The sequence below is a fragment of the Aphis gossypii genome, chromosome 2 (assembly GCF_020184175.1).
Source record: "Aphis gossypii isolate Hap1 chromosome 2, ASM2018417v2, whole genome shotgun sequence".
NCBI classification, from domain to species: domain Eukaryota; kingdom Metazoa; phylum Arthropoda; class Insecta; order Hemiptera; family Aphididae; genus Aphis; species Aphis gossypii.
In genome coordinates, this window is record NC_065531.1 from 66,395,708 (window position 1) to 66,422,130 (window position 26,423).

The window sequence follows — 26,423 nt, forward strand, 5'->3', positions numbered from 1 at the left end:
TTGAATACCACAATGACCGTTCTGGCTACAGCATCGCTGAACCATCCTTCGACCTCCGGGCGGCAACTATAGGGTTTTCTGAGAACCAGAACGTCAATGCCCATTGCAGTTGCCGTCGCCAGTGCCAGGTCCTGAGCCGCACGGCACACTCCAACGTTGACCTGTAGGATGTTGATTTTTTGCACTAATCCTGGCATGTTGAGTCTTTGTAGTCTGTTCTCCACATTGCATTGTCTATATCTTTGCTACGTTCTCTACAGATTTTTGAGTTAGCTACATGTTTTCTTCCACAATTTGTACATTTTGGTGGCTCATCTTTCTTATTGTAGGCTGTATCTTTGGGATCTTTGTTAATATGTAAAGGTCATGGTCATTTTCTTGCAGAAAACCTCCCGGTTTCCGTATTTTAGACAAGTAAAGCATTGTTGAAAGTCAAAGTATTCTGCAAACCTGCAGTTTGACATTCCTATATACACTCTACCTGCACTTAGTAACTTCGCGTGGATGTCTGGTCGTTCTTCGCACATCCGCCATACAGTTTCTTTTTCTCTTGGTCTTCTTTCGAATAGAGGCTTTAAAAGAACTGTAGCCCTTTCCCAAAGTACGTTTCCTAGTGAAGTGTTTTGTGCTAAGACGTTACGAGAAATCTCATCTGGTGTTATAGTCTTGTCCACATTGTATATCATGACCCTGGGCCATTTGCTTGACTTAAGTTGTACATCTGTTCTTTCCTCAATAATGCTTTTGAGTGCCTCATACGTGACATCATCTACTGCCACTATGTTTATGATCTTTGATTCTCCTTTTTGTATAACAGTCTATCTGGCGATTTTCGGGGCACCCGTTTTTTTCACAATGTCGGCCCAAATTGTTTTCCTTGTACTATCCACATTGTCTATCTTTACCTCAATCGTAAATACCTTTTGTGGTTCCATGTTTTTGAGTTGTTATTTTGTTGATTTTGGCCTGCTTCTGTGACTTGCGGTTGACAGAGGCATCCGTTTCTCCCCTCCCCCTTTGTAACATCCGAGTGACGTTTGTTCTATGGTTTTCGTCTTACGCTTATTTCTAACTTCGGAAAACTCCATCCGTGTTACAATCGGTGGTAACATCTGCTTCGGGTACGCCTGCTGGTCGTTCTGAGTTCGTTTGTATGCGCACCTGTTGCTTATGTTTTGGGGCATTTTCCTTCCGTCTATTTTTAGAAATCTGTGTATCGTTTGTCTCCTCGTCTAATGTACGATCCGTGTAAGCAGGCTGTGTTGGTCCTAGTTTAGATTTGACGACTGATCTTGTCTGATTTATTTCCATCTCTTTTGCATCATCCGATGCTCTAATCTCCCAACTTAACAACTTTTATTATACTAAAAATATTCATTTATGTTATTTACAATGTTTCAAAATACCTATGAAATAAACATGTAGTTTAGAATAATAAACTAAAATCAATATGTGATTAGAATTTATTATTAGAATTTAACAGATCTCACATTTAAAAAAAATCTTAAAAGAAATTTTATTTAAGTTCATCGCTTACAACCATCAACTGGTACTTACTTATGTTTAAATTATAAATGACCCCATCAATTGAGTATATCATGAATACTAGAAAATTGTATCTATTAATTGTCAAAATAAATATTGTATTGTATTGCATTTCTTTTTTTTTTACCATATTATGTTAACTTTTATACAACAAATATTATACCTACCTGAAAATAAAAAAATACCTACTTTTGACAAAAATATTATTATTACTACAAGTTCACTATTGAAGAGATAAAATATGTATTTTTAACTAATTATTAACATAATAATAATTTAAGTATTAATCTTTGAGATAATTCAAAAATAATAAACTTAGATGATATTTTCAATATACATTTTATATAATTTTTTTTTTTATGCGAACAACTCTACATATTTTTACCAACGTGTATAATATAATATTTTATTAAATTAAATAAACGAATTAACTATTATTGAACTTTTGATACTGATTTTAGATGTTTGAACCCGGGAAAATATGCATTGCACATCGAACGGTGGCTAGACTATTTCCATCATAATAACTTGCACATAATTGACGGCGATCAGCTCAAGTCCAATCCCGTGGACGTATTGGATCAGTTTCAAAAGTTCTTGAAAATCACGCCAGCGTTTGATTATTCTTCACACATCAGGTAGTGATAAATATAATATAGCTATGTCATTTTTTATGACACATTTATATAATACGGCCCAAGATCGCCATTTTAACGTACGCCTTCCAAATTTAATCTAACAGTATCTTCGCTGCTGTTACAGATATGATGCCAAGAAAGGATTCTTCTGCAAGGTTTTGGAAGGAGGTGGTAATAAGTGCCTAGGTAAGGGCAAAGGTCGGCAGTACGCTACCATGGACGCGGAGTCATACAAGTACCTCCGAGAATATTATATGCCATACAACACGGCGCTAGTGAAACTGTTGCGCAAGTTAGAACATACCACCATTCCACAGTGGCTCAAAGACGACCTGAGCTATTCGTCCACCTGACATTTGCTTCGTACGTATTTTGGTATTAATGATATTTTAAGTTTTAGACGATATAATAATTAAATCTAAGTCTATATTAAAATACATAACTATTTTAAAAGTCACTGAATTTCAATTTCTGAAACAATATATCACAGACTGCAGACAATACCTCCCTTCAATATAAATGCCTTTTCTATTAACAAAAATTAAAAAAAATTTTCTGCTATATTATAATAACTTATAACACTCAAATTAATATTTTTGTTTGCAGGTGGTAGAAAAAAGAAATACCAGCGATTGTTAGCTGGTGTATATTCTACCACGAAGAAATAAAAATGATGAATTTGCCATATTCATGATATTTATATTATATAACATTTTTTTTTTTAAGAATTGTAAAATAAAAACAATGCCATATTATATTAGGTTATTTTAAGTTATGAAATGATAAGTTTTTTTTTTAATACTATTATTTTTTGTTGATTTTACTGTACGTATATTATATAGCTAACTGTTTTTGTGTATAGATTAATGTCAATAATAAAAAAAACTAAAATTTGTTCTTTTTTACTGTGTATTAATATATTTTTATAAACATATACATATAATATATATTATAATATAAAATTTTGTAAACGGTGTCCCAAAAAGAACTTTTTTTTCAAATTAGCTAAAAGACATTTTATTTTTCAAACAAATACAATAAGAAGGATATGAACAGTTTCAATATGATCTATTGTTTATGTATGGAAAATATAATTCCAACGACCTCCTCTATCCTGTTAACAAGCTGTAATACGGTCGATAAAATTAGTATTAACCGTCACACAGTATTCTATGGTGAGTCATAACTTCACATCGAATTTTCTTCAAATTGTATGATTCTTGATTATATAGAATAAATCTGAGATTTGAAAAATCCACAAATGAAAATAAATCACACGAATGAGATTACCTAACCTTTCTGGGCAGTTCACCCATCATCCTAAAGTACAAGACGATTCAAGAACTTCTCACACAGTAGTAAAATAGACTCTGCTGCAGAGTGGTAGGGGACACTATCCTATTAAAACTGCAGCTCTGTGAGGTCCACATTTTCAAGATGAGTCCGCAAAAAATCAGTACCGTAACCTGTGGAATCGCTACACGTTAATTATTATTAAAAATAAGTTTTCGTTTTGGGACACCCTTTATATTATAGACTGTTTATGTCGTTGACAACGACTCGTTGTTGAATTAATTTTAAACTAAGCATTTACTGAGCGTTTTGTATCAATAATTTTCTTATTTTGGCTCGGTCAGAATAAATATAAAAAAACAATTCCTTTTTATATTTACAGGTTTTATTATTATTTATTAGTTTAACATATTATTGAGTTCATCAATACAACATTAACTGCAAAGACTTAATGTCTTACAAATATTTAGATAGATCAAATTGATATTACATACTATAGGTACTAATTACTAGTAGCTGCTAGTATGTTTATTTAAAATCAATGGTACCCAGCAATTAGTAGAATATTAAACTAAAAAAAAGCACTACGATTTTTCTAAATTGCATATTATAAAAATAAAATACAACTACGTATAACTAGCTTTCTGTTATTCGTGTTAAATACTTGATTTCTTTAGTAAGTACCTACCATAATATTTTATTTGAGTTACCTATTTTGAGTTATTTGAACTCTTATATTAATTTTACGCTTTTAGTGTTTAGGTAAAGGTAGTTTTTTTGGATAATGAAGAAAAAACACTAAAAAACTTAATTTTGAAAATTTTGAATTTAATCACCTAGTTTACTTTGCAACCGTTATGATCTTAAAAACAGTGATCCATCCAACAATTAAATAAATATGAAGGCAATATAAATCGATCATGAAAATAAACAAATAACTAAAGAAACTTCTTTCAATACTGACTAGTAAAAATATGAAAAAAATATTATATTTAAGAGACCGTAATAGTTAAAATAAAAAATATACAACGCTCCAGAGATGGCGTTGTACGGTATATCGTCGCCGTTGCGGTAGGCCATAACCACGCCCATATTATCGTTTGTTGTGGTCGTATGTTCTGGTCGCGTGAGCAACACATCATTATTCTATAGACCGTCGCCTTGAACATTTCGTGTCAATACAATTGGCCAATACGTATTTATATCGCTCGTGTGCTATGTATTTCTATTTTCTAGTGTACACTACATTCAATATTTACTCACAACCTATGAAACCTCTTATTTACTCAAACATGCCTACCAAATATCAATAAAATCGTTTAAATAATATGACTTGATTTCAATTTAGAACCTATACATTTTAACTTAATACTTTACTTTTTATTGGTAAATACTTAACGTACGTTAGTTCTTATTCATCTATATATTATACGTATTAATAACAAATTAAAAATTTTGATTTTTAAATATTGATGATTTTTTAAACATAGATGCGAATAGGTAGGTATTATTAATAGTTATAGGTATCTATATATTTTATGTCTATAAATGAAGGCTACACGGAATTATTTATATTATTTGATCATTGAAATTTTCATCATGTAAAAATCAGCCTTTCATAAAAATGCATTCAATTGTTTTATTCTTATAATAAGCTATTAAAATTAAACATTTTTTTCATTTTTGTTTTCTAAATTATTTGTAAAGGTTGTTATCTTGACGAATTTATGAAAATTTAAACTTAAAATATAAAAATTCTGTAACGAGAGTACTTGTAAAATAAAATTTCCCATATTTATTTAACACATTTTTGATTCTTATATGAACAACTAATAACTAATTGAATAGATATTTGAACAAAAAAGTCAAAAAGAATTTATTTAATTTAATAGGTAAATAGTTGATATTATTTATTTTATAATTATTATAATGTATGAACACTATAATTCATATATTATGATAATATAAATAATAGTATATAGTATACCTACAGGTATAAGTGTATAACAGTATATAATACATAAATAAATTATATAACATTTTATACTTTTTTAAGTTTACTATTTATATTTTCCAATATAATATGTGGAGGTTCTTTTATATCATCTAAAAGTAACCGTTTGACGTATTGCGGGTTTATTATTTCTGGCAATAATCAATGTATATAGAAACTAAAAAAAAAAATGAATAATATGCATTATTACTTATTTTTGACTTATTGCGGTACCTACTTAAAGATAATATAGATATTTGTCACGTTTCTAATTTTTTAACTATTTTTTATTGACCAAAATTTATCGTCGTATACAATTTTCTGAATTTCAGTCCAATTAGCAAAGTGTACAACAAAATAATAAATTTTTTTTGACAAATGTGCATTTGGCCTTGCACTTGAAAATAATAATGGTTGTCAGGTTTTAATTCCATTTTATTTTCTACGATTTAGCAATAAGACAACTAAATTTTTAAAAAATAAAATACAGATATTTTAGTCAGTAGCTTTATTAGTAACAATGGTGCTAGGTTTTAACTTTTATATTTACTTTTTTGTTTAATATAGCTTCCTCAAATAAAACAGAATCTTTTGCACCAAAAGAACACTTGATTTCTACAACTCTGTCATCTTCAACTAAGCCATCTACAAAATGAAAGATATAATTTTTTTTTCTTTAAACCTAAATCTAAATATATATTAATGATAAATTTATTATAATATAGAATACACACCAGGAGAAGCTACTAAATAATATAGATTTTCATCTATTAGTCCACTTGGTCATACCTTACAGTTTTAATTCTTTTCAAATATTATTAAATCAGAAGATTCTAATGCTTTTCTATAATATATAACTTTACCAAAATAAAGGTAACAATATTATCTGTGTTTGTATATTGGATATAACAAATAAGTCGACTCGGTCTATTTATATAATACAAAACATATTACATAAAACTGAATTCGTACACAGGTAATAAAAATGAGTGTCTTATACCTACCTATCAAAAAAAAAAAAAACCAACGTAAAAACACGAATAATATTGTTATTCTTATGTTTTCAAAATTTGATAATTGTATTAATACTGTAACCTTAATGAGAGGTATTCTACTAGAACATGTATTTTAACAGAATTTACGCGCTCTTAATACAATAATCAGATACCTATAGTCCAGAGACGGCGAACCTATGACACTCGCACTCTATTTTAGTGACACACGCAACTGTGTAAAAGTACAAAAACCACTGGTCGTAGGACGTAGACTGTATATTGCGATTACAAAATTGAAATAATAAAGTTTATGGTATTATACCTACACACGTTGAATTGAATATCTCACTCCTCAACATTACAACTATTAATTTTATTACTTTTCGATAAGAAAAAGTAAGGTATATATTTATATAACGGATATAATGTGTAAAACTGGTCCACGGCTAGCTTAAGTCATTACTCATTCGTCGAGTCGAATGTGTTTCATGCGTTAAATTTTATCGTTGCCTTTGATTTGTCTGAACGCATCATTTTGGCAGTTTTTATTATTGGTGAGTGTTATTTTTATAGTAATTCAAAAGTTATATTTTTTAATAAAATATTAAAGTTTTGTATAATTAATGATGTCAAAAAGTAAAAGTGGGAGATCATTTCACGAACAAAGGACCGTAGATTATGGGGGTAGTTCAAAAAAATAATAAAGAGTAACGTTGTTTATGTAATGAAACAGTAGTTAGTCGCAGTTTTAATGTAAAAAGACATTTTGAAACAATTCATACGGGTATATTTTCTTTATCAACTGAAGAAAAGTTGAAATTAGTTTCGCAAAAATTTAAACGTTTTAAAAATCAATCAAATAATTTCAAAGCTGCTTTTAAACCAAATAATAATTTAACAGCTGCTAGTTTTTTATATCACTGTATTGCACAGCATGGTAAACCAATTTCTGATGGAGAATATATGAAAAAGGTTTTTTTAATGACATCAAATACTTTATTTTAAGATTTTGCGAATAAAAATAAAATAATGAAACGTATGCAAGATTTATCTATTAGTAGAAATACTGTTAAAGAATGAATTTCATGTATGAGTGGTGATATATCAAATCAGCTTCAAACTGATTTAGCTTCAGCAGAATTTTTTGATTTGTCTTGATAAAAGTACAGATGTAACTTCTCAGGCTCGTTTAGCAGTTTTTGTTCGATTTATTAGTGTTAATATTATGGAAGAAGAATTAATAAAATTAATGACAATTTCTACTAAAACAACTGGTCGTGATATTATGGATGAAGTACATCAAGAGTTTATAAATTTAAAAATCAATATTTAAAATATTATTTCAATAACTACTGACGAAGCTCCAAATATGGTTGGTAAACAAAATGAATTTATTAAACTTTTTTCCTATGAAATACTAATGGCTGAGTCGCGGGCAAGTTCTTCATCGATTTGTTGAATTACTGGAAGAAGTACGTTTATTTTTGTCGGTCAAATCTCAAGATTATCCAGAGCTTAATGATTTAAATTGGTTGAATACTTGAATGATCTGATGTTCTTCACAGATTTTGCTGCAATTTATCATGATTTAAATAAAAAGAACTCCCAAGGGCCGAGGTCAAACAGTTTTAACTATGTTTGATAATATTAAAATTTTTGTTAAGATCTACAAAATGAAAACTTGAAATATTTTCCTTAACTGAAAAAGCGATTAATAAATTCAAAAAATTTTAAAGATAATTAGCTTGATATGAAATTAATAATAACGAAGTATGTAAAATTATTAAAAAATGCTTACGAATTTTTTTCAAGCAAATTTTCCCAATTTCGTCATCTAGATTCAATTTTAGAATTTTTAATAAATTCACATAATATTAAATTTGACGAACTTTAACTAAGTTTTTTTGCGTGGTTAAGTATTGAAAATTTAGAAATGGAGTTAATAAAATTTCAGGGAAGTAATATTTGGAGAAATAAATTTATTAATTTGAATAATGAGCTGGAAAATAATCATAGTGAAATTGGTAGGAATGTAAATTGGGAAAATTTGATTCTTAATGAGTGGAAAAGACTTCCAAATTCATTTGCATCTATGAAAAAATTAGCTCTTTCTATACTGACAATGTTTGGATCTATTTATGCGTGTGAGCAGCTTTTTTCTTCAATCAATTTTGTTAAGTCAACTGTAAGAAATTGTCTTGGAACAGATTCTTATTGATATAAAATGTAATACATTTACAATCTGAATTTATATGTTATACAATAAGTAAATTGGATGAGATTTGATTTTCGGGAGGGGGAAGTCACCCAGTGGTGGCCTGTAAAAGTAAATTTTGTAATATATAATTAAACTAGCTGGTTTACCCGGCTTCGCCCAGGAGGTATTCAACTATTTTATATAAAAAATTGAGGATGAAAAAACTATTTTCTTATATTGTACCTTTTTTATTTATTAATTTATATATTATCTCTGTACATATTTCTATTAAGGTTATAATACTTCTTTGTAAACAATATTTTTTGTTCTTTGGTGAGGCGCATACACATATAGCTTTTTTGCCGAACTGACACGGGAGCAAGCAACATAAAATTGTTCGTGGGTAAAACAGGGATTCGTGATGTCAAGGCCTGCAACCTTCAGTGTCTGTCCCTGTGCCTTATTGATAGAAATAGCAAAACAGAGCTTTATAGGAAATTGGACTCGTTTAAATTCGAACGGGTATTCATTAGTAAATAGTAATCATCGGTATCCTAGCTGACCCCGTGCACTTCGTTGCCCGTTAAAAATGCCAATTCTATATAATATGATTCGAATTTTAATTAATTTGTTATTTAATATTCAGTTTAACGGTGTTCAAAACTTAGACATTTTCATTGATCATTTTGATTCTCAAGAATTTTGTGAAAGCACCACTTTAATATGCAAATTTTGTAAAATGCTTTCTTATTGCACACTAAATTTGTGGTACGATTTTACGAATGTACCGTGTAAATTCCAAGCATCGATCTATCACTGTTCAGGCTCTATGTCTGTTAGTCAGTGAGTTACTCAAGTCATAATATTATAGTCATTCTGCTTGTCGTTGCCGTGAGACTCTCTTATGATTATGCAAGCAGTATATTATCATGTAGGCAATCCATACGTGGTGGATTGCGGACCCCGCGAGATGTGTACGTAAGTTTATAATTTCTAACACTTAAGTTTCAAAGTTATATCATTTTTTTTTTTTACTACGGTGGGTAAAATACAATAATGTGCCATCTCGTGGCGTTTATACTGTTGCCCGTTAGTAAAATAATAAAACTTGATATAACTTGTTATGTTAGTATATTGCTGTGAATTTGAAATTTACTGTAGACATTGACTTATTTCGCTAATTCTTATATTTGTCGTTATGGTTTTAACAAAATATAACAAAAGGTCTATAACTATTATATTCAATCATAATCAATAGCGACTTTAATATAGTTTATTTTCTTGCTGGACTGCAGTGACAGTTGTTATTGTTTTTTTACATCCAGATTCCGAACTTTTCTGGTGGATTTTCCTAAAATTGTATTACATAAGCACCTTCTCCTGCGACCAATAGGAGCGAATCATCAATGAAAATGTTACAAAAACGGAGAAAATAAATAATAATAACAAAAAAATTGTTACCATGATTACCGAAAATCAAATAATATAATAATAATAATAATAATAATAGTAATAGTAGTCATCGGTATTTTTTATTTTTCATTGTATTTTTTTTTTTAATTTTCCATGCAACTTATAATATTACTTAATTTTCAAATTATATTACATTCAGAGTCTCTAACAAAGATGGTTACACCATAACTTTGATTGAATTGTAATTTTTTTAGCTTAGCTTTTGATTCTAGCATTGCTATTTCAGCCACACCCCAATTTTTTATTTTTATTAAATACTGTACTGAACAAAATTCTATTTATGAAGATTTTTTTAAATTTATTTCAATGAAAAATCAAATTAGAGGCATCAATTATCTCAATTTAATAAGTAATTTTCTGGACAACAATTATTATATTGATATTAAAATTTGTTTGTGCATCAATCTCAATCACCAGCTATAATAGTTAATAAAGCTAATATTCTTTTATAATAATTACAAAATATTTTGATTTTAAACAAAATGAATAATTAACATAATTATAAAATTAAATTTCATCTTCATAAAAAATGTTAAGATCACTAATCGTTTACTATTCGTGGAAATAATATAAGATTTTATTTATTTTTTAATTTATAATTGCCCTAATAACCAATATAAATAAACAAAATATACATGAAATCCTAAGTAAAAGTCTTTCTTAAACTATACAAAATAACTATGATAATATTAAGTACTAGGTAACATGTTGAATTTTTTTTTTTTAATGATCGTTAGCATTGAAGACATTAAATATAATATATATATATATAAAGAAATTGGGTTATATAATAAATTGAATACATTTTTTTTTTTTTAATAATTGTAAAATTAAAACAACGCCATATTATATTAGGTTATTTTAAATTATGAAATGATAAGTTTTTTTTTTAATACTATTATTTGACGATATAATAATTAAATCTAAATCTATATTCAAATAAAGTAAATTAAAATACATAACTATTTTAAAAGTCACTGAATTTCAATTTCTGAAACAATATATCACAGACTGCAGACAATACCTCCCTTCAATATAAATGCCTTTTCTATTAACAAAAATTAAAAAAAATTTTCTGCTATATTATAATAACTTATAACACTCAAATTAATATTTTTGTTTGCAGGTGGTAGAAAAAAGAAATACCAGCGATTGTTAGCTGGTGTATATTCTACCACGAAGAAATAAAAATGATGAATTTTCCATATTCATGATATTTATATTATATAACATTTTTTTTTTAAAGAATTGTAAAATAAAAACAATGCCATATTATATTAGGTTATTTTAAGTTATGAAATGATAAGTTTTTTTTTTAATACTATTATTTTTTGTTGATTTTACTGTACGTATATTATATAACTAACTGTTTTTGTGTATAGATTAATGTCAATAATAAAAAAAACTAAAATTTGTTCTTTTTTATTGTGTATTAATATATTTTTATAAACTTATACATATAATATATATTATAATTTAAAATTTTGTAAGCGGTGTCCCAAAAAGAACTTTTTTTTCAAATTAGCTAAAAGACATTTTATTTTTCAAACAAATACAATAAGAAGGATATGAACAGTTTCAATATGAAATATATGCTAACTCTATTTTAATGCTTAGATTATCAAGAAATAGTATTGCATTTTTATTTCAGATCAACTTATTCCAGTGAAGAGAAATTAAAAGAATTACAAAAAAATCAACCAACACATGGCCGCAAACGTACATATTCAAATTAACCTATGAGAGTGATTCGGTCAATGACAATGATGACTACAGCAGCTATTATGAAGATAGTGACGTAGACAACAATCTGACAGAGGAAAATAAAAATTAAATTAAAGAGACTATTGAGATAATCAAAAATAAAATACCAGATGAAACTGTTGAGGCTAATGTTTATGATGACCAGATGACCTTTATAATAAAGTTCCAAGGAGATGATGATGATAATGAAGGTGGAAGATACAAGTTAAAGTGGCCAAAAAACTGTGGCCTAAAATTGTTATCGATTTCTTTGAAAAACATCTTACATGGATATAAAATGAAGAAATAATGCAATTAAGCAACCATTATAAAGAAATAACATTCCATAGAATGTTCAAAAATAAGAAGTTTTAAGGAAAATAAAATAAAATAATATTGTAAACAATTAAAATATAAGAATAATGATGGTAATTAATTATCTGAAAATACATAAACCAGTTGACCTAAAAATTAATAATATACGTACATTTTTATTATTATTATGATTTAATTATCTAAATATTTTAAAGTCAATTCTTGACAATTGTAATTTTTTTTTGAACCTACAATTGTTTAATACTTATTTATATTGTTACTTAAATTTTTAATTGTTTATTAAAAATAATGAAAGCTCATCTCAAATTTATTCTTATATTTTAAATTATTTTTTAACTTTCTATTTAAATATAGTATATAAAAGTATAGAATATAATATTGTTGTGTATTATAAAAATAATGATAGATAAAATCATTAAACCTAACATCCCAGCTATAGTTAAAGTACCTATACTGGAGATCAAATTCCTTAATTCCTAAGTATGAAATAAATGACGAAGAAGCTTAGAATCTATTTTGACATCATATAAAAATAAAAATAAATAGTTATAAAAAACTGTCGTTAATAATTATAATTAGTTCAACAACTTTATAAAGAATGAAGAAAAAAGAAAATAGATTTTTTATAACTTGTAGATGATAATATGGTATTTTGACGTATTAACCTCAGGTTAATTAAATTAAAGTTTAAATGCTCATCTCAAACCTCGTTAAATTAAAATTCACCTTCGACAACAACAATAAAAATGAAAAAATTATATTATTTTAAAGGCATGCAATGGCAACAATTTATAATTCATTTTAACATTATATCAAATTTTAATTTTAATATTGAAGTTATTTTGCTAATAAAAGCAAGTTATATCAAGACTTTTATAGTATTATGATAGCAATCGCCAAATCTAATGAAAAAAATATATTGTAATTAGCACAAAAAACACATATGGAAGTACAACCTTGTCAATGACTGCTACTATCTGCTGTTCACCCACAAAAATAACGACATAATAGAAAATCAACATTGGCAACACCACAATGGCAGAAAAGGCAACGGATACATATTATGTTGTGTATGTATGGGCACAAACAAATTTAACCAGGGGGTATGTTATAAAATCAATGTAATAAATATGCAAAATAATATTCTTTTAAATATTAGTACCTATATATAATAAATAATATATATATATAGGTATATATTATAGTATAAATTCTTATTTATACAAGCTTAAACGGGGACATCACAAACTAGCACAAATAAGTACTGTATCGACATTATGGAAACACATAGATCAGCAATCAGCATAGTTATCAAATCAATGCACTACTTGTAGACGTGCGAGTAACACAAAATTTCAAAAAACAAAAAAGTAAAATTAAAAAATTTGTAATGTAGAATTTAAAATGTAAAAAAGTAAATACTCAATACCTACAATTATCATTATCATATCTTATTAAAATTGATAAATTATTTACTGCTTTCACCAAGATATTTAATTGTCTCCTCCATGTTGCCCAAACTCACGCATCATAATATGACGTAATCAGACATGGTGTTATCGTATTACAGTTTGACCGTTGATAATCGCGCGTTATCTTAACGTCGTTGTTGTTTGGATGCAAGATTAATTTAAATATTATAAATATTTTTATTAACCTTGGTTCGGATGTTCGACTGTGTAACAAAAAAAATTAAAAAACTACTCGTCTACAGTTTTCATAGTTTTCGGTCAAATATTGTAAGTTTCGTTCCACAGACTGTTATGGTTCCTTTTAGTCATTGTATTTTTATTGTAGGTCTGTCAGCATCATTCTCTTAAAAGCATGTGACTATGCCAGTGTCGTGATCCAGGAAAGCCTTTCGTTTCAGTTAAATGTTTGGCAGTGTGCGTCTGGGTTATTGATGGCTCGATAAACGCACTTTTATAGGATTCTTCTAGATGTTCTAAATGTTACACGTTTGTACATTCTAAGCCGGTATCACAGCTGTAATACCCGATGATGGACAACAACTCCCAAAGGTAGGCAGAAAAATAGTCCGACAAGTCGTGTTATTATTATTATTATAATACAGTGAAGCTTTCATATAACAAACTTCTATTTAACAACTTATTGTTGAGAACTATGACCATCGTTAATTGTGAGTCAATTCTATTTAACAAACTCCTCTTTAATACAAAGTTTTTTTGTTCGCCGTGAGAGTTTGTTAAATAAAAGTTTCACTGTGCATACATATTTTCTTAGCTATTAGTTCGGTATATTGCATCACAAGGGTGAATAATTATTATGTTATATTTGATTATTTGCCAAATATCAAGTTAATGTTGTATTAACTTATTGTTTTAATTGTTACTGTTTGAGCACAATTTTGGTAAAAAAAACTTATGTCACTGTAGTTCAGTAAAAGTAAAGCTACTAGCATATTCCATACGAGTTTTATGCTACTATATTATACTGTTCATAAGAAAAATGTATCCAAGTTTAAGTTCAATGAACTCATAATAAAGTAAAATCGGTAATAATAAAACCTATTTTTTTATACTTTTTTTTAAAAGTATTATATTATTAATAATTAATCTAATTGTATTATTTGTATTACAAAGTTCAAAATCTATTTTTTAATCTTAATATTGACAAAATAATATTTAGTTAATAAATTATTGTTTTATTCTTAATATATTATACCTGTATATTATTACTGTTTTTTTCTAAAATAAAAGGATTTTTAAAGATAAAGTACTTGAAAATATATAATATAATATAAAGAGTTATTAGGTTTTATCATCAAGATTTCTAATTTTAAATTGTAATAAAGTATTCATTTATTGTAAATGAAACAAATTTAAAATTACATAAACATAATAAATATAAGTCATTGGACAACAAATAATTTTTTTCAAAAACATCTCTCAACTTCCAAGATTGAAAATTTCTCAGATTAAACGCTCATTCTATATTTAATAAATGTGAAAACAATGATTATAAGAAGACAAAAGCTTAATATATTAAACATCCATCCAATTATTAATATAATAATTATCATCACTTGGTCGTTGTGTAACAATTTATACTATTTGTTGTCGTATGCTCCAATTGCTCGAAGATATATCAAAATGACGTAAAAACAATTTATTCAAATTTACAGCTCATAGAAAATAATCTACGCAAAATTTATATTAAACCAATTTATTAAAATTTCTTAATAGTATATTTTTTTTACTATGCTAGATGAAATATTAATATGTATTGACTATTGATATTGACACTGAATAACAAAAATATTATTTTTATCTATTTACATGCATTTTTTAGTATTGCTTATTTTTAATTAATTTATTGAATTACTTAAGTCTTACGTACTAACATCTCTTATTTTAATTAAAATTCATTAAGGCCTAATACAACACTGTAAAATATTTTATTTTTTTTTTTGCTTTAATCAATGTTAAATCAAAGAGACCACCTTCTAACAAGTAAATTGGGGTTTACAACTGATCTCAATAGATTTCCTATGATTCTAATCTTAACATTGAAAATTAAAAGGCATATTGTTATTATCAGATGCCAAAGTATTTTTTCTTTGTTACTGTTGTACCACCTGCTTTAATAGATTTAAACCATATCAATTTTTTTTTTTTTATAGGATGAAACAGCTTTGAATAGAGTTGCAAAAAACTAATTTAAATCCCCAAATATTTTATGTTAATCAAAATTACATTCCTTAAAAATGAATTGTAAGTGAAAGCTTATAATAATAATATGTTAAACTTAATAATAACATAACCGAATATTTTGGCTATTGAATAGTAGACGTATGTTTAATGCACTCATCAGTAATTATTTTTCCATGCACTTATTTGATTCTTCATTCTAATGAAATACAATATTGACTTTTCCAGAATGACAGTTCCACTACCTGGATCTGAGTAAACTTCTCTTAACAAAATCGTCCAAGACTACAGTTCATTGAACAAACACGTCAAAAAGAAACAAAAACCTACAAGACAAGGAATAAACATCCAAATAGTAATATTATTTGAACTAAAATTAAATATAATAAGTAGTGAAAGAATGTGAACTATATTCAATGATAAAATATTATTTTAAATTAAATTTTGTTTAATATAAAACAATAAAAGAAAAAAAATTATTATACTAAAATTAGACTATATTATGAAAAAAGTAGAAAACACCAAACCAATATGATTAAGCGCTGGTTAAGTAATCAAATAATTGTCTTTTTATAGTTCAATTTTTTCATTATTGTCCTCTTTACTGGATTCATTGAAATAAATGACACTAAACTTTGAATTGTTTAAAGACATTGGATTTCACTTTCTTATTCTGTCAATGAAATGAACATAATGTTATATTATTTGGTTTGAACGTTTATTAAAATGCTTATGTGAAATCATGATAAGTTTTAACACAAGTATCACATATGAAAAAATAATATTTAATAATTAAAAATATAATAAAATCATTGCATTATATAAATAAAACATTTTTTCAAACAAATTTGTTTTGTAATAAAAGATTTTACGTTGTATGAAGGCAAAAAACTTGCATTTTTAAAATTAAATCAACTTTTATTTTTAATCTAATTATAAGTCAATTAACATTATAAATAAAATAAACCCTGCACAAAAATTGTACAAAGTTAAAATGATCAATCTTATGTTCTATTTTAGAACTAGTGTAGGAATGTCTCTTAATTATAAAAATCAAAATGAATGAATTCATATTATAAAATAAAAACATACATTCATTAAACACTACATTGAATTTAGTAAAATTATATAATAAATACATAGTAAGGGTTAGATATAATTTGGTCTAATATTCTAAATCAGTTTATATTAAATGTAATCATTAATACAATTATTTTATTTCTATAAGTACATTATGTTTAATTCATGGAATTATTAAAATGAAATTGTATCTAAGTTATGCCATATTGTAACATTTTTGAGTTGAACCATCGAATCAGTCAAGGAAATGAATGATTTTCTTTTTATAGTATAATAGTTTTTAATTTTCATCTCAAATGGATCAATTGAAATTATTTTCACAAAACCTTTAATTGATTAAAAAAAATGGGGTTTCACTTCTTGCTTCTGTCGATTAAATGAACATAAAACATATCGTAATGTTATAGTATTTAATTAAAAGATTAATTAAAATGTTTACGTCAAATCATGATAAGATTTAATATAAGTATTACTTATGAAAAAATAATATTGAATAATTAAAAAATATAATAAAATCAATGCAAAATATAAATCTTATCAGTTCATTATATAAATAAAATATTTTATACTTATATAATATGGTTGTTAGTAGGTAATCCTAAAGGATTGTAATAAAAAACGAAAAATGTGCCAATGCCCAATGCTGACTTACTAATTAAAACAAAACGCCACCTGCTTTAAAGAAAGTAGGTGAAAGCTTATAATTATATGTTAAAACTTAATAATAACAAACCGAATATTTTGGCTAATGAATAGTAAACGTATGTTTAATGCACTCATCAATAATTATTTTTCCATGCACTTATTTGATTCTTCATTCTAATGAAATACAATATTGACTTTTCCAGAATGACAGTTCCACTACCTGGATCTGAGTAAACTTCTCTTAACAAAATCGTCCAAGACTACAGTTCATTGAACAAACACGTCAAAAAGAAACAAAAACCTACAAGACAAGGAATAAACATCTAAATAGTAATATTATTTGAACTAAAGTTAAATATAATAAGTAGTGAAAGAATGTGAACTATATTCAATGATAAAATATTATTTTAAATTAAATTTTGTTTAATATAAAACAATAAAAGAAAAAAAATTATTATACTAAAATTAGACTATATTATGAAAAAGTAGAAAACACCAAACCAATATGATTAAGCGCTGGTTAGGTAATCAAATAATTGTCTTTTTATAGTTCAATATTTTTCATTATTGTCCTCTTTACTGGATTCATTGAAATAAATGACACTAAACTTTGAATTGTTTAAAGACATTGGATTTCACTTTCTTATTCTGTCAATGAAATGAACATAATGTTATATTATTTGGTTTGAACGTTTATTAAAATGCTTATGTGAAATCATGATAAGTTTTAACACAAGTATCACATATGAAAAAATAATATTTAATAATTAAAAAATATAATAAAATCATTGCATTATATAAATAAAACATTTTTTCAAACAAATTTGTTTTGTAATAAAAGATTTTACGTTGTATGAAGGCAAAAAACTTGCATTTTTAAAATTAAATCAACTTTTATTTTTAATCTAATTATAAGTCAATTAACATTATAAATAAAATAAACCCTGCACAAAAATTGTACAAAGTTAAAATGATCAATCTTATGTTCTATTTTAGAACTAGTGTAGGAATGTCTCTTAATTATAAAAATCAAAATGAATGAATTCATATTATAAAATAAAAACATTCATTAAACACTACATTGAATTTAGTAAAATTAAATAATAAATACATAGTAAGGGTTAGATATAATTTGGTCTAATATTCTAAATCAGTTTATATTAAATGTAATCATTAATACAATTATTTTATTTCTATAAGTACATTATGTTTAATTCATGGAATTATTAAAATGAAATTGTATCTAAGTTATGCCATATTGTAACATTTTTGAGTTGAACCATCGAATCAGTCAAGGAAATGAATGATTTTCTTTTTATAGTATAATAGTTTTTAATTTTCATCTCAAATGGATCAATTGAAATTATTTTCACAAAACCTTTAATTGATTAAAAAAAATGGGGTTTCACTTCTTGCTTCTGTCGATTAAATGAACATAAAACATATCGTAATGTTATAGTATTTAATTAAAATGTTTACGTCAAATCATGATAAGATTTAATATAAGTATTACTTATGAAAAAATAATATTGAATAATTAAAAAATATAATAAAATCAATGCAAAATATAAATCTTATCAGTTCATTATATAAATAAAATATTTTATACTTATATAATATGGTTGTTAGTAGGTAATCCTAAAGGATTGTAATAAAAAACGAAAAATGTGCCAATGCCCAATGCTGACTTACTAATTTAAAACAAAACGCCACCTGCTTTAAAGAAAGTAGGTGAAAGCTTATAATTATATGTAAAACTTAATAATAACAAAACCGAATATTTTGGCTAATGAATAGTAAACGTATGTTTAATGCACTCATCAATAATTATTTTTCCATGCACTTATTTGATTCTTCATTCTAATGAAATACAATATTGACTTTTCCAGAATGACAGTTCCACTACCTGGATCTGAGTAAACTTCTCTTAACAAAATCGTCCAAGACTACAGTTCATTGAACAAACACGTCAAAAAGAAACAAAAACCTACAAGACAAGGAATAAACATCTAAATAGTAATATTATTTGAACTAAAGTTAAATATAATAAGTAGTGAAAGAATGTGAACTATATTCAATGATAAAATATTATTTTAAATTAAATTTTGTTTAATATAAAACAATAAAAGAAAAAAAATTATTATACTAAAATTAGACTATATTATGAAAAAAGTAGAAAACACCAAACCAATATGATTAAGCGCTGGTTAGGTAATCAAATAATTGTCTTTTTATAGTTCAATATTTTTCATTATTGTCCTCTTTACTGGATTCATTGAAATAAATGACACTAAACTTTGAATTGTTTAAAGACATTGGATTTCACTTTCTTATTCTGTCAATGAAATGAACATAATGTTATATTATTTGGTTTGAACGTTTATTAAAATGCTTATGTGAAATCATGATAAGTTTTAACACAAGTATCACATATGAAAAAATAATATTTAATAATTAAAAAATATAATAAAATCATTGCATTATATAAATAAAACATTTTTTCAAACAAATTTGTTTTGTAATAAAAGATTTTACGTTGTATGAAGGCAAAAAACTTGCATTTTTAAAATTAAATCAACTTTTATTTTTAATCTAATTATAAGTCAATTAACATTATAAATAAAATAAACCCTGCACAAAAATTGTACAAAGTTAAAATGATCAATCTTATGTTCTATTTTAGAACTAGTGTAGGAATGTCTCTTAATTATAAAAATCAAAATGAATGAATTCATATTATAAAATAAAAAACATTCATTAAACACTACATTGAATTTAGTAAAATTAAATAATAAATACATAGTAAGGGTTAGATATAATTTGGTCTAATATTCTAAATCAGTTTATATTAAATGTAATCATTAATACAATTATTTTATTTCTATAAGTACATTATGTTTAATTCATGGAATTATTAAAATGAAATTGTATCTAAGTTATGCCATATTGTAACATTTTTGAGTTGAACCATCGAATCAGTCAAGGAAATGAATGATTTTCTTTTTATAGTATAATAGTTTTTAATTTTCATCTCAAATGGATCAATTGAAATTATTTTCACAAAACCTTTAATTGATTAAAAAAAATGGGGTTTCACTTCTTGCTTCTGTCGATTAAATGAACATAAAACATATCGTAATGTTATAGTATTTAATTAAAAGATTAATTAAAATGTTTACGTCAAATCATGATAAGATTTAATATAAGTATTACTTATGAAAAAATAATATTGAATAATTAAAAAATATAATAAAATCAATGCAAAATATAAATCTTATCAGTTCATTATATAAATAAAATATTTTATACTTATATAATATGGTTGTTAGTAGGTAATCCTAAAGGATTGTAATAAAAAACGAAAAATGTGCCAATGCCCAATGCTGACTTACTAATTTAAAACAAAACGCCACCTGCTTTAAAGAAAGTAGGTGAAAGCTTATAATTATATGTTAAAACTTAATAATAACAAAACCGAATATTTTGGCTAATGAATAGTAAACGTATGTTTAATGCACTCATCAATAATTATTTTTCCATGCACTTATTTGATTCTTCATTCTAATGAAATACAATATTGACTTTTCCAGAATGACAGTTCCACTACCTGGATCTGAGTAAACTTCTCTTAACAAAATCGTCCAAGACTACAGTTCATTGAACAAACACGTCAAAAAGAAACAAAAACCTACAAGACAAGGAATAAACATCTAAATAGTAATATTATTTGAACTAAAGTTAAATATAATAAGTAGTGAAAGAATGTGAACTATATTCAATGATAAAATATTATTTTAAATTAAATTTTGTTTAATATAAAACAATAAAAGAAAAAAAATTATTATACTAAAATTAGACTATATTATGAAAAAAGTAGAAAACACCAAACCAATATGATTAAGCGCTGGTAAGTAATCAAATAATTGTCTTTTTATAGTTCATATTTTTCATTATTGTCCTCTTTACTGGATTCATTGAAATAAATGACACTAAACTTTGAATTGTTTAAAGACATTGGATTTCACTTTCTTATTCTGTCAATGAAATGAACATAATGTTATATTATTTGGTTTGAACGTTTATTAAAATGCTTATGTGAAATCATGATAAGTTTTAACACAAGTATCACATATGAAAAAATAATATTTAATAATTAAAAAATATAATAAAATCATTGCATTATATAAATAAAACATTTTTTCAAACAAATTGTTTTGTAATAAAAGATTTTACGTTGTATGAAGGCAAAAAACTTGCATTTTTAAAATTAAATCAACTTTTATTTTTAATCTAATTATAAGTCAATTAACATTATAAATAAAATAAACCCTGCACAAAAATTGTACAAAGTTAAAATGATCAATCTTATGTTCTATTTTAGAACTAGTGTAGGAATGTCTCTTAATTATAAAAATCAAAATGAATGAATTCATATTATAAAATAAATAACATTCATTAAACACTACATTGAATTTAGTAAAATTAAATAATAAATACATAGTAAGGGTTAGATATAATTTGGTCTAATATTCTAAATCAGTTTATATTAAATGTAATCATTAATACAATTATTTTATTTCTATAAGTACATTATGTTTAATTCATGGAATTATTAAAATGAAATTGTATCTAAGTTATGCCATATTGTAACATTTTTGAGTTGAACCATCGAATCAGTCAAGGAAATGAATGATTTTCTTTTTATAGTATAATAGTTTTTAATTTTCATCTCAAATGGATCAATTGAAATTATTTTCACAAAACCTTTAATTGATTAAAAAAAATGGGGTTTCACTTCTTGCTTCTGTCGATTAAATGAACATAAAACATATCGTAATGTTATAGTATTTAATTAAAAGATTAATTAAAATGTTTACGTCAAATCATGATAAGAATAATATAAGTATTACTTATGAAAAAATAATATTGAATAATTAAAAAATATAATAAAATCAATGCAAAATATAAATCTTATCAGTTCATTATATAAATAAAATATTTTATACTTATATAATATGGTTGTTAGTAGGTAATCCTAAAGGATTGTAATAAAAAACGAAAAATGTGCCAATGCCCAATGCTGACTTACTAATTTAAAACAAAACGCCACCTGCTTTAAAGAAAGTAGGTGAAAGCTTAAAATATGTTAAACCTTAATAGTAACATTATCGATCATTTTGGCTACTTACTAGTAGACGTATGTTTAATGAACTCATCAATAATAATTTTTCCATGCACTTATTTGACTCTTCATACTAATAAAATACAGTATTAACTATTCCAGAATGCAAATTCCACTATCTGGATCTGAATTATCTAAACAAAATCGTCCAAGACTATTGTTCTTTGAAGAGACACGTCAAAAAGGAACAAAAACCTACAAGACAAGGAATAAACATCTAAATAGTAATATTATTTGAACTAAAGTTAAATATAATAAGTAGTGAAAGAATGTGAACTATATTCAATGATAAAATATTATTTGAAAATTAAATGCTATTTAATGTAAAACTATAAAAGAACCAAAATATTATACTAAAATTAGACTATATTATGAAAAAAGTAGAAAACACCAAACCAATATGATTAAGCGCTGGTTAAGTAATCAAATAATTGTCTTTTTATAGTTCAATATTTTTCATTATTGTCCTCTTTACTGGATTCATTGAAATAAATGACACTAAACTTTGAATTGTTTAAAGACATTGGATTTCACTTTCTTATTCTGTCAATGAAATGAACATAATGTTATATTATTTGGTTTGAACGTTTATTAAAATGCTTATGTGAAATCATGATAAGTTTTAACACAAGTATCACATATGAAAAAATAATATTTAATAATTAAAAAATATAATAAAATCATTGCATTATATAAATAAAACATTTTTTCAAACAAATTTGTTTTGTAATAAAAGATTTTACGTTGTATGAAGGCAAAAAACTTGCATTTTTAAAATTAAATCAACTTTTATTTTTATCTAATTATAAGTCAATTAACATTATAAATAAAATAAACCTGCACAAAAATTGTACAAAGTTAAAATGATCAATCTTATGTTCTATTTTAGAACTAGTGTAGGAATGTCTCTTAATTATAAAAATCAAAATGAATGAATTCATATTATAAAATAAAAAACATTCATTAAACACTACATTGAATTTAGTAAAATTAAATAATAAATACATAGTAAGGGTTAGATATAATTTGGTCTAATATTCTAAATCAGTTTATATTAAATGTAATCATTAATACAATTATTTTATTTCTATAAGTACATTATGTTTAATTCATGGAATTATTAAAATGATATTGTATCTAAGTTATGCCATATTGTAACATTTTTGAGTTGAACCATCGAATCAGTCAAGGAAATGAATGATTTTCTTTTTATAGTATAATAGTTTTTAATTTTCATCTCAAATGGATCAATTGAAATTATTTTCACAAAACCTTTAATTGATTAAAAAAAATGGGGTTTCACTTCTTGCTTCTTCTGTCGATTAAATGAACATAAAACATATCGTAATGTTATAGTATTTAATTAAAAGATTAATTAAAATGTTTACGTCAAATCATGATAAGATTTAATATAAGTATTACTTATGAAAAAATAATATTGATAATTAAAAAATATAATAAAATCAATGCAAAATATAAATCTTATCAGTTCATTATATAAATAAAATATTTTATATATATAATATGGTTGTTAGTAGGTAATCCTAAAGGATTGTAATAAAAAACGAAAAATGTGCCAATGCCCAATGCTGACTTACTAATTTAAAACAAAACGCCACCTGCTTTAAAGAAAGTAGGTGAAAGCTTATAATTATATGTTAAAACTTAATAATAACAAAACCGACCGAATTTTGGCTAATGAATAGTAAACGTATGTTTAATGCACTCATCAATAATTATTTTTCCATGCACTTATTTGATTCTTCATTCTAATGAAATACAATATTGACTTTTCCAGAATGACAGTTCCACTACCTGGATCTGAGTAAACTTCTCTTAACAAAATCGTCCAAGACTACAGTTCATTGAACAAACACGTCAAAAAGAAACAAAACCTACAAGACAAGGAATAAACATCCAAATAGTAATATTATTTGAACTAAAATTAAATATAATAAGTAGTGAAAGAATGTGAACTATATTCAATGATAAAATATTATTTTAAATTGAATTTTGTTTAATATAAAACAATAAAAGAAAAAAATTATTATACTAAAATTAGACTATATTATGAAAAAAGTAGAACACACCAAACCAATATGATTAAGCGCTGGTTAAGTAATCAAATAATTGTCTTTTTATAGTTCAATATTTTTCATTATTGTCCTCTTTACTGGATTCATTGAAATAAATGACACTAAACTTTGAATTGTTTAAAGACATTGGATTTCACTTTCTTATTCTGTCAATGAAATGAACATAATGTTATATTATTTGGTTTAAACGTTTATTAAAATGCTTATGTGAAATCATGATAAGTTTTAACACAAGTATCACATATGAAAAAATAATATTTAATAATTAAAAAATATAATAAAATCATTGCATTATATAAATAAAAATTTTTTCAAACAAATTTGTTTTGTAATAAAAGATTTTACGTTGTATGAAGGCAAAAAACTTGCATTTTTAAAATTAAATCAACTTTTATTTTTAATCTAATTATAAGTCAATTAACATTATAAATAAAATAAACCCTGCACAAAAATTGTACAAAGTTAAAATGATCAATCTTATGTTCTATTTTAGAACTAGTGTAGGAATGTCTCTTAATTAAAAAATCAAAATGAATGAATTCATATTATAAAATAAAAAACATTCATTAAACACTACATTGAATTTAGTAAAATTAAATAATAAATACATAGTAAGGGTTAGATATAATTTGGTCTAATATTCTAAATCAGTTTATATTAAATGTAATCATTAATGCAATTATGTTATTTCTATAAGTACATTATGTTTAATTCATGGAATTATTAAAATGATTGTATCTAAGTTATGCCATATTGTAACATTTTTGAGTTGAACCATCGAATCAGTCAAGGAAATGAATGATTTTCTTTTTATAGTATAAAAGTATTTTTAATTTTTATCTCAAATGGATCAATTGAAATTATTTTCACAAAACCTTTAATTGATTAAAAAAAATGGGGTTTCACTTCTTGCTTCTGTCGATTAAATGAACATAAAACATATCGTAATGTTATAGTATTTAATTAAAATGTTTACGTCAAATCATGATAAGATTTAATATAAGTATTACTTATGAAAAAATAATATTGAATAATTAAAAAATATAATAAAATCAATGCAAAATATAAATCTTATCAGTTCATTATATAAATAAAATATTTTATACTTATATAATATGGTTGTTAGTAGGTAATCCTAAAGGATTGTAATAAAAAACGAAAAATGTGCCAATGCCCAATGCTGACTTACTAATTTAAAACAAAACGCCACCTGCTTTAAAGAAAGTAGGTGAAAGCTTATAATTATATGTTAAAACTTAATAATAACAAAACCGAATATTTTGGCTAATGAATAGTAAACGTATGTTTAATGCACTCATCAATAATTATTTTTCCATGCACTTATTTGATTCTTCATTCTAATGAAATACAATATTGACTTTTCCAGAATGACAGTTCCACTACCTGGATCTGAGTAAACTTCTCTTAACAAAATCGTCCAAGACTACAGTTCATTGAACAAACACGTCAAAAAGAAACAAAAACCTACAAGACAAGGAATAAACATCTAAATAGTAATATTATTTGAACTAAAGT

General features: G+C 25.1%; 1 protein-coding gene across 50 annotated transcripts in view; it reads left to right on the forward strand.

The window, feature by feature from the left end:
- The window catches only part of LOC114126998 (bifunctional heparan sulfate N-deacetylase/N-sulfotransferase), a 99,091-nt gene that overhangs the window by 64,275 nt on the left and 8,393 nt on the right, over positions 1-26,423 (forward strand). For 2 of the 50 annotated variants that reach the window (XR_007603998.1, XR_007604006.1), the window contains exons 14-17: positions 2,007-2,183; positions 2,308-2,546; positions 16,113-16,239; positions 20,939-21,036. Coding sequence is in view for 1 of the 50 variants with exons in the window: in XM_050200639.1 (XP_050056596.1) it covers positions 2,007-2,183; positions 2,308-2,536 (406 nt within the window). In the remaining 49 variants the exon portion in view is untranslated. Of the gene's footprint in view, positions 1-2,006; positions 2,184-2,307; positions 2,547-2,789; positions 3,852-16,112; positions 16,240-17,812; positions 17,940-19,238; positions 19,337-19,498; positions 19,626-20,938; positions 21,037-21,199; positions 21,327-22,635; positions 22,734-24,326; positions 24,425-24,589; positions 24,716-26,013; positions 26,112-26,274; positions 26,330-26,423 lie in introns of those variants that run through there. The other 48 variants (XR_007603993.1, XR_007604002.1, XR_007604000.1 and 45 more) reach the window with 41 other exon arrangements.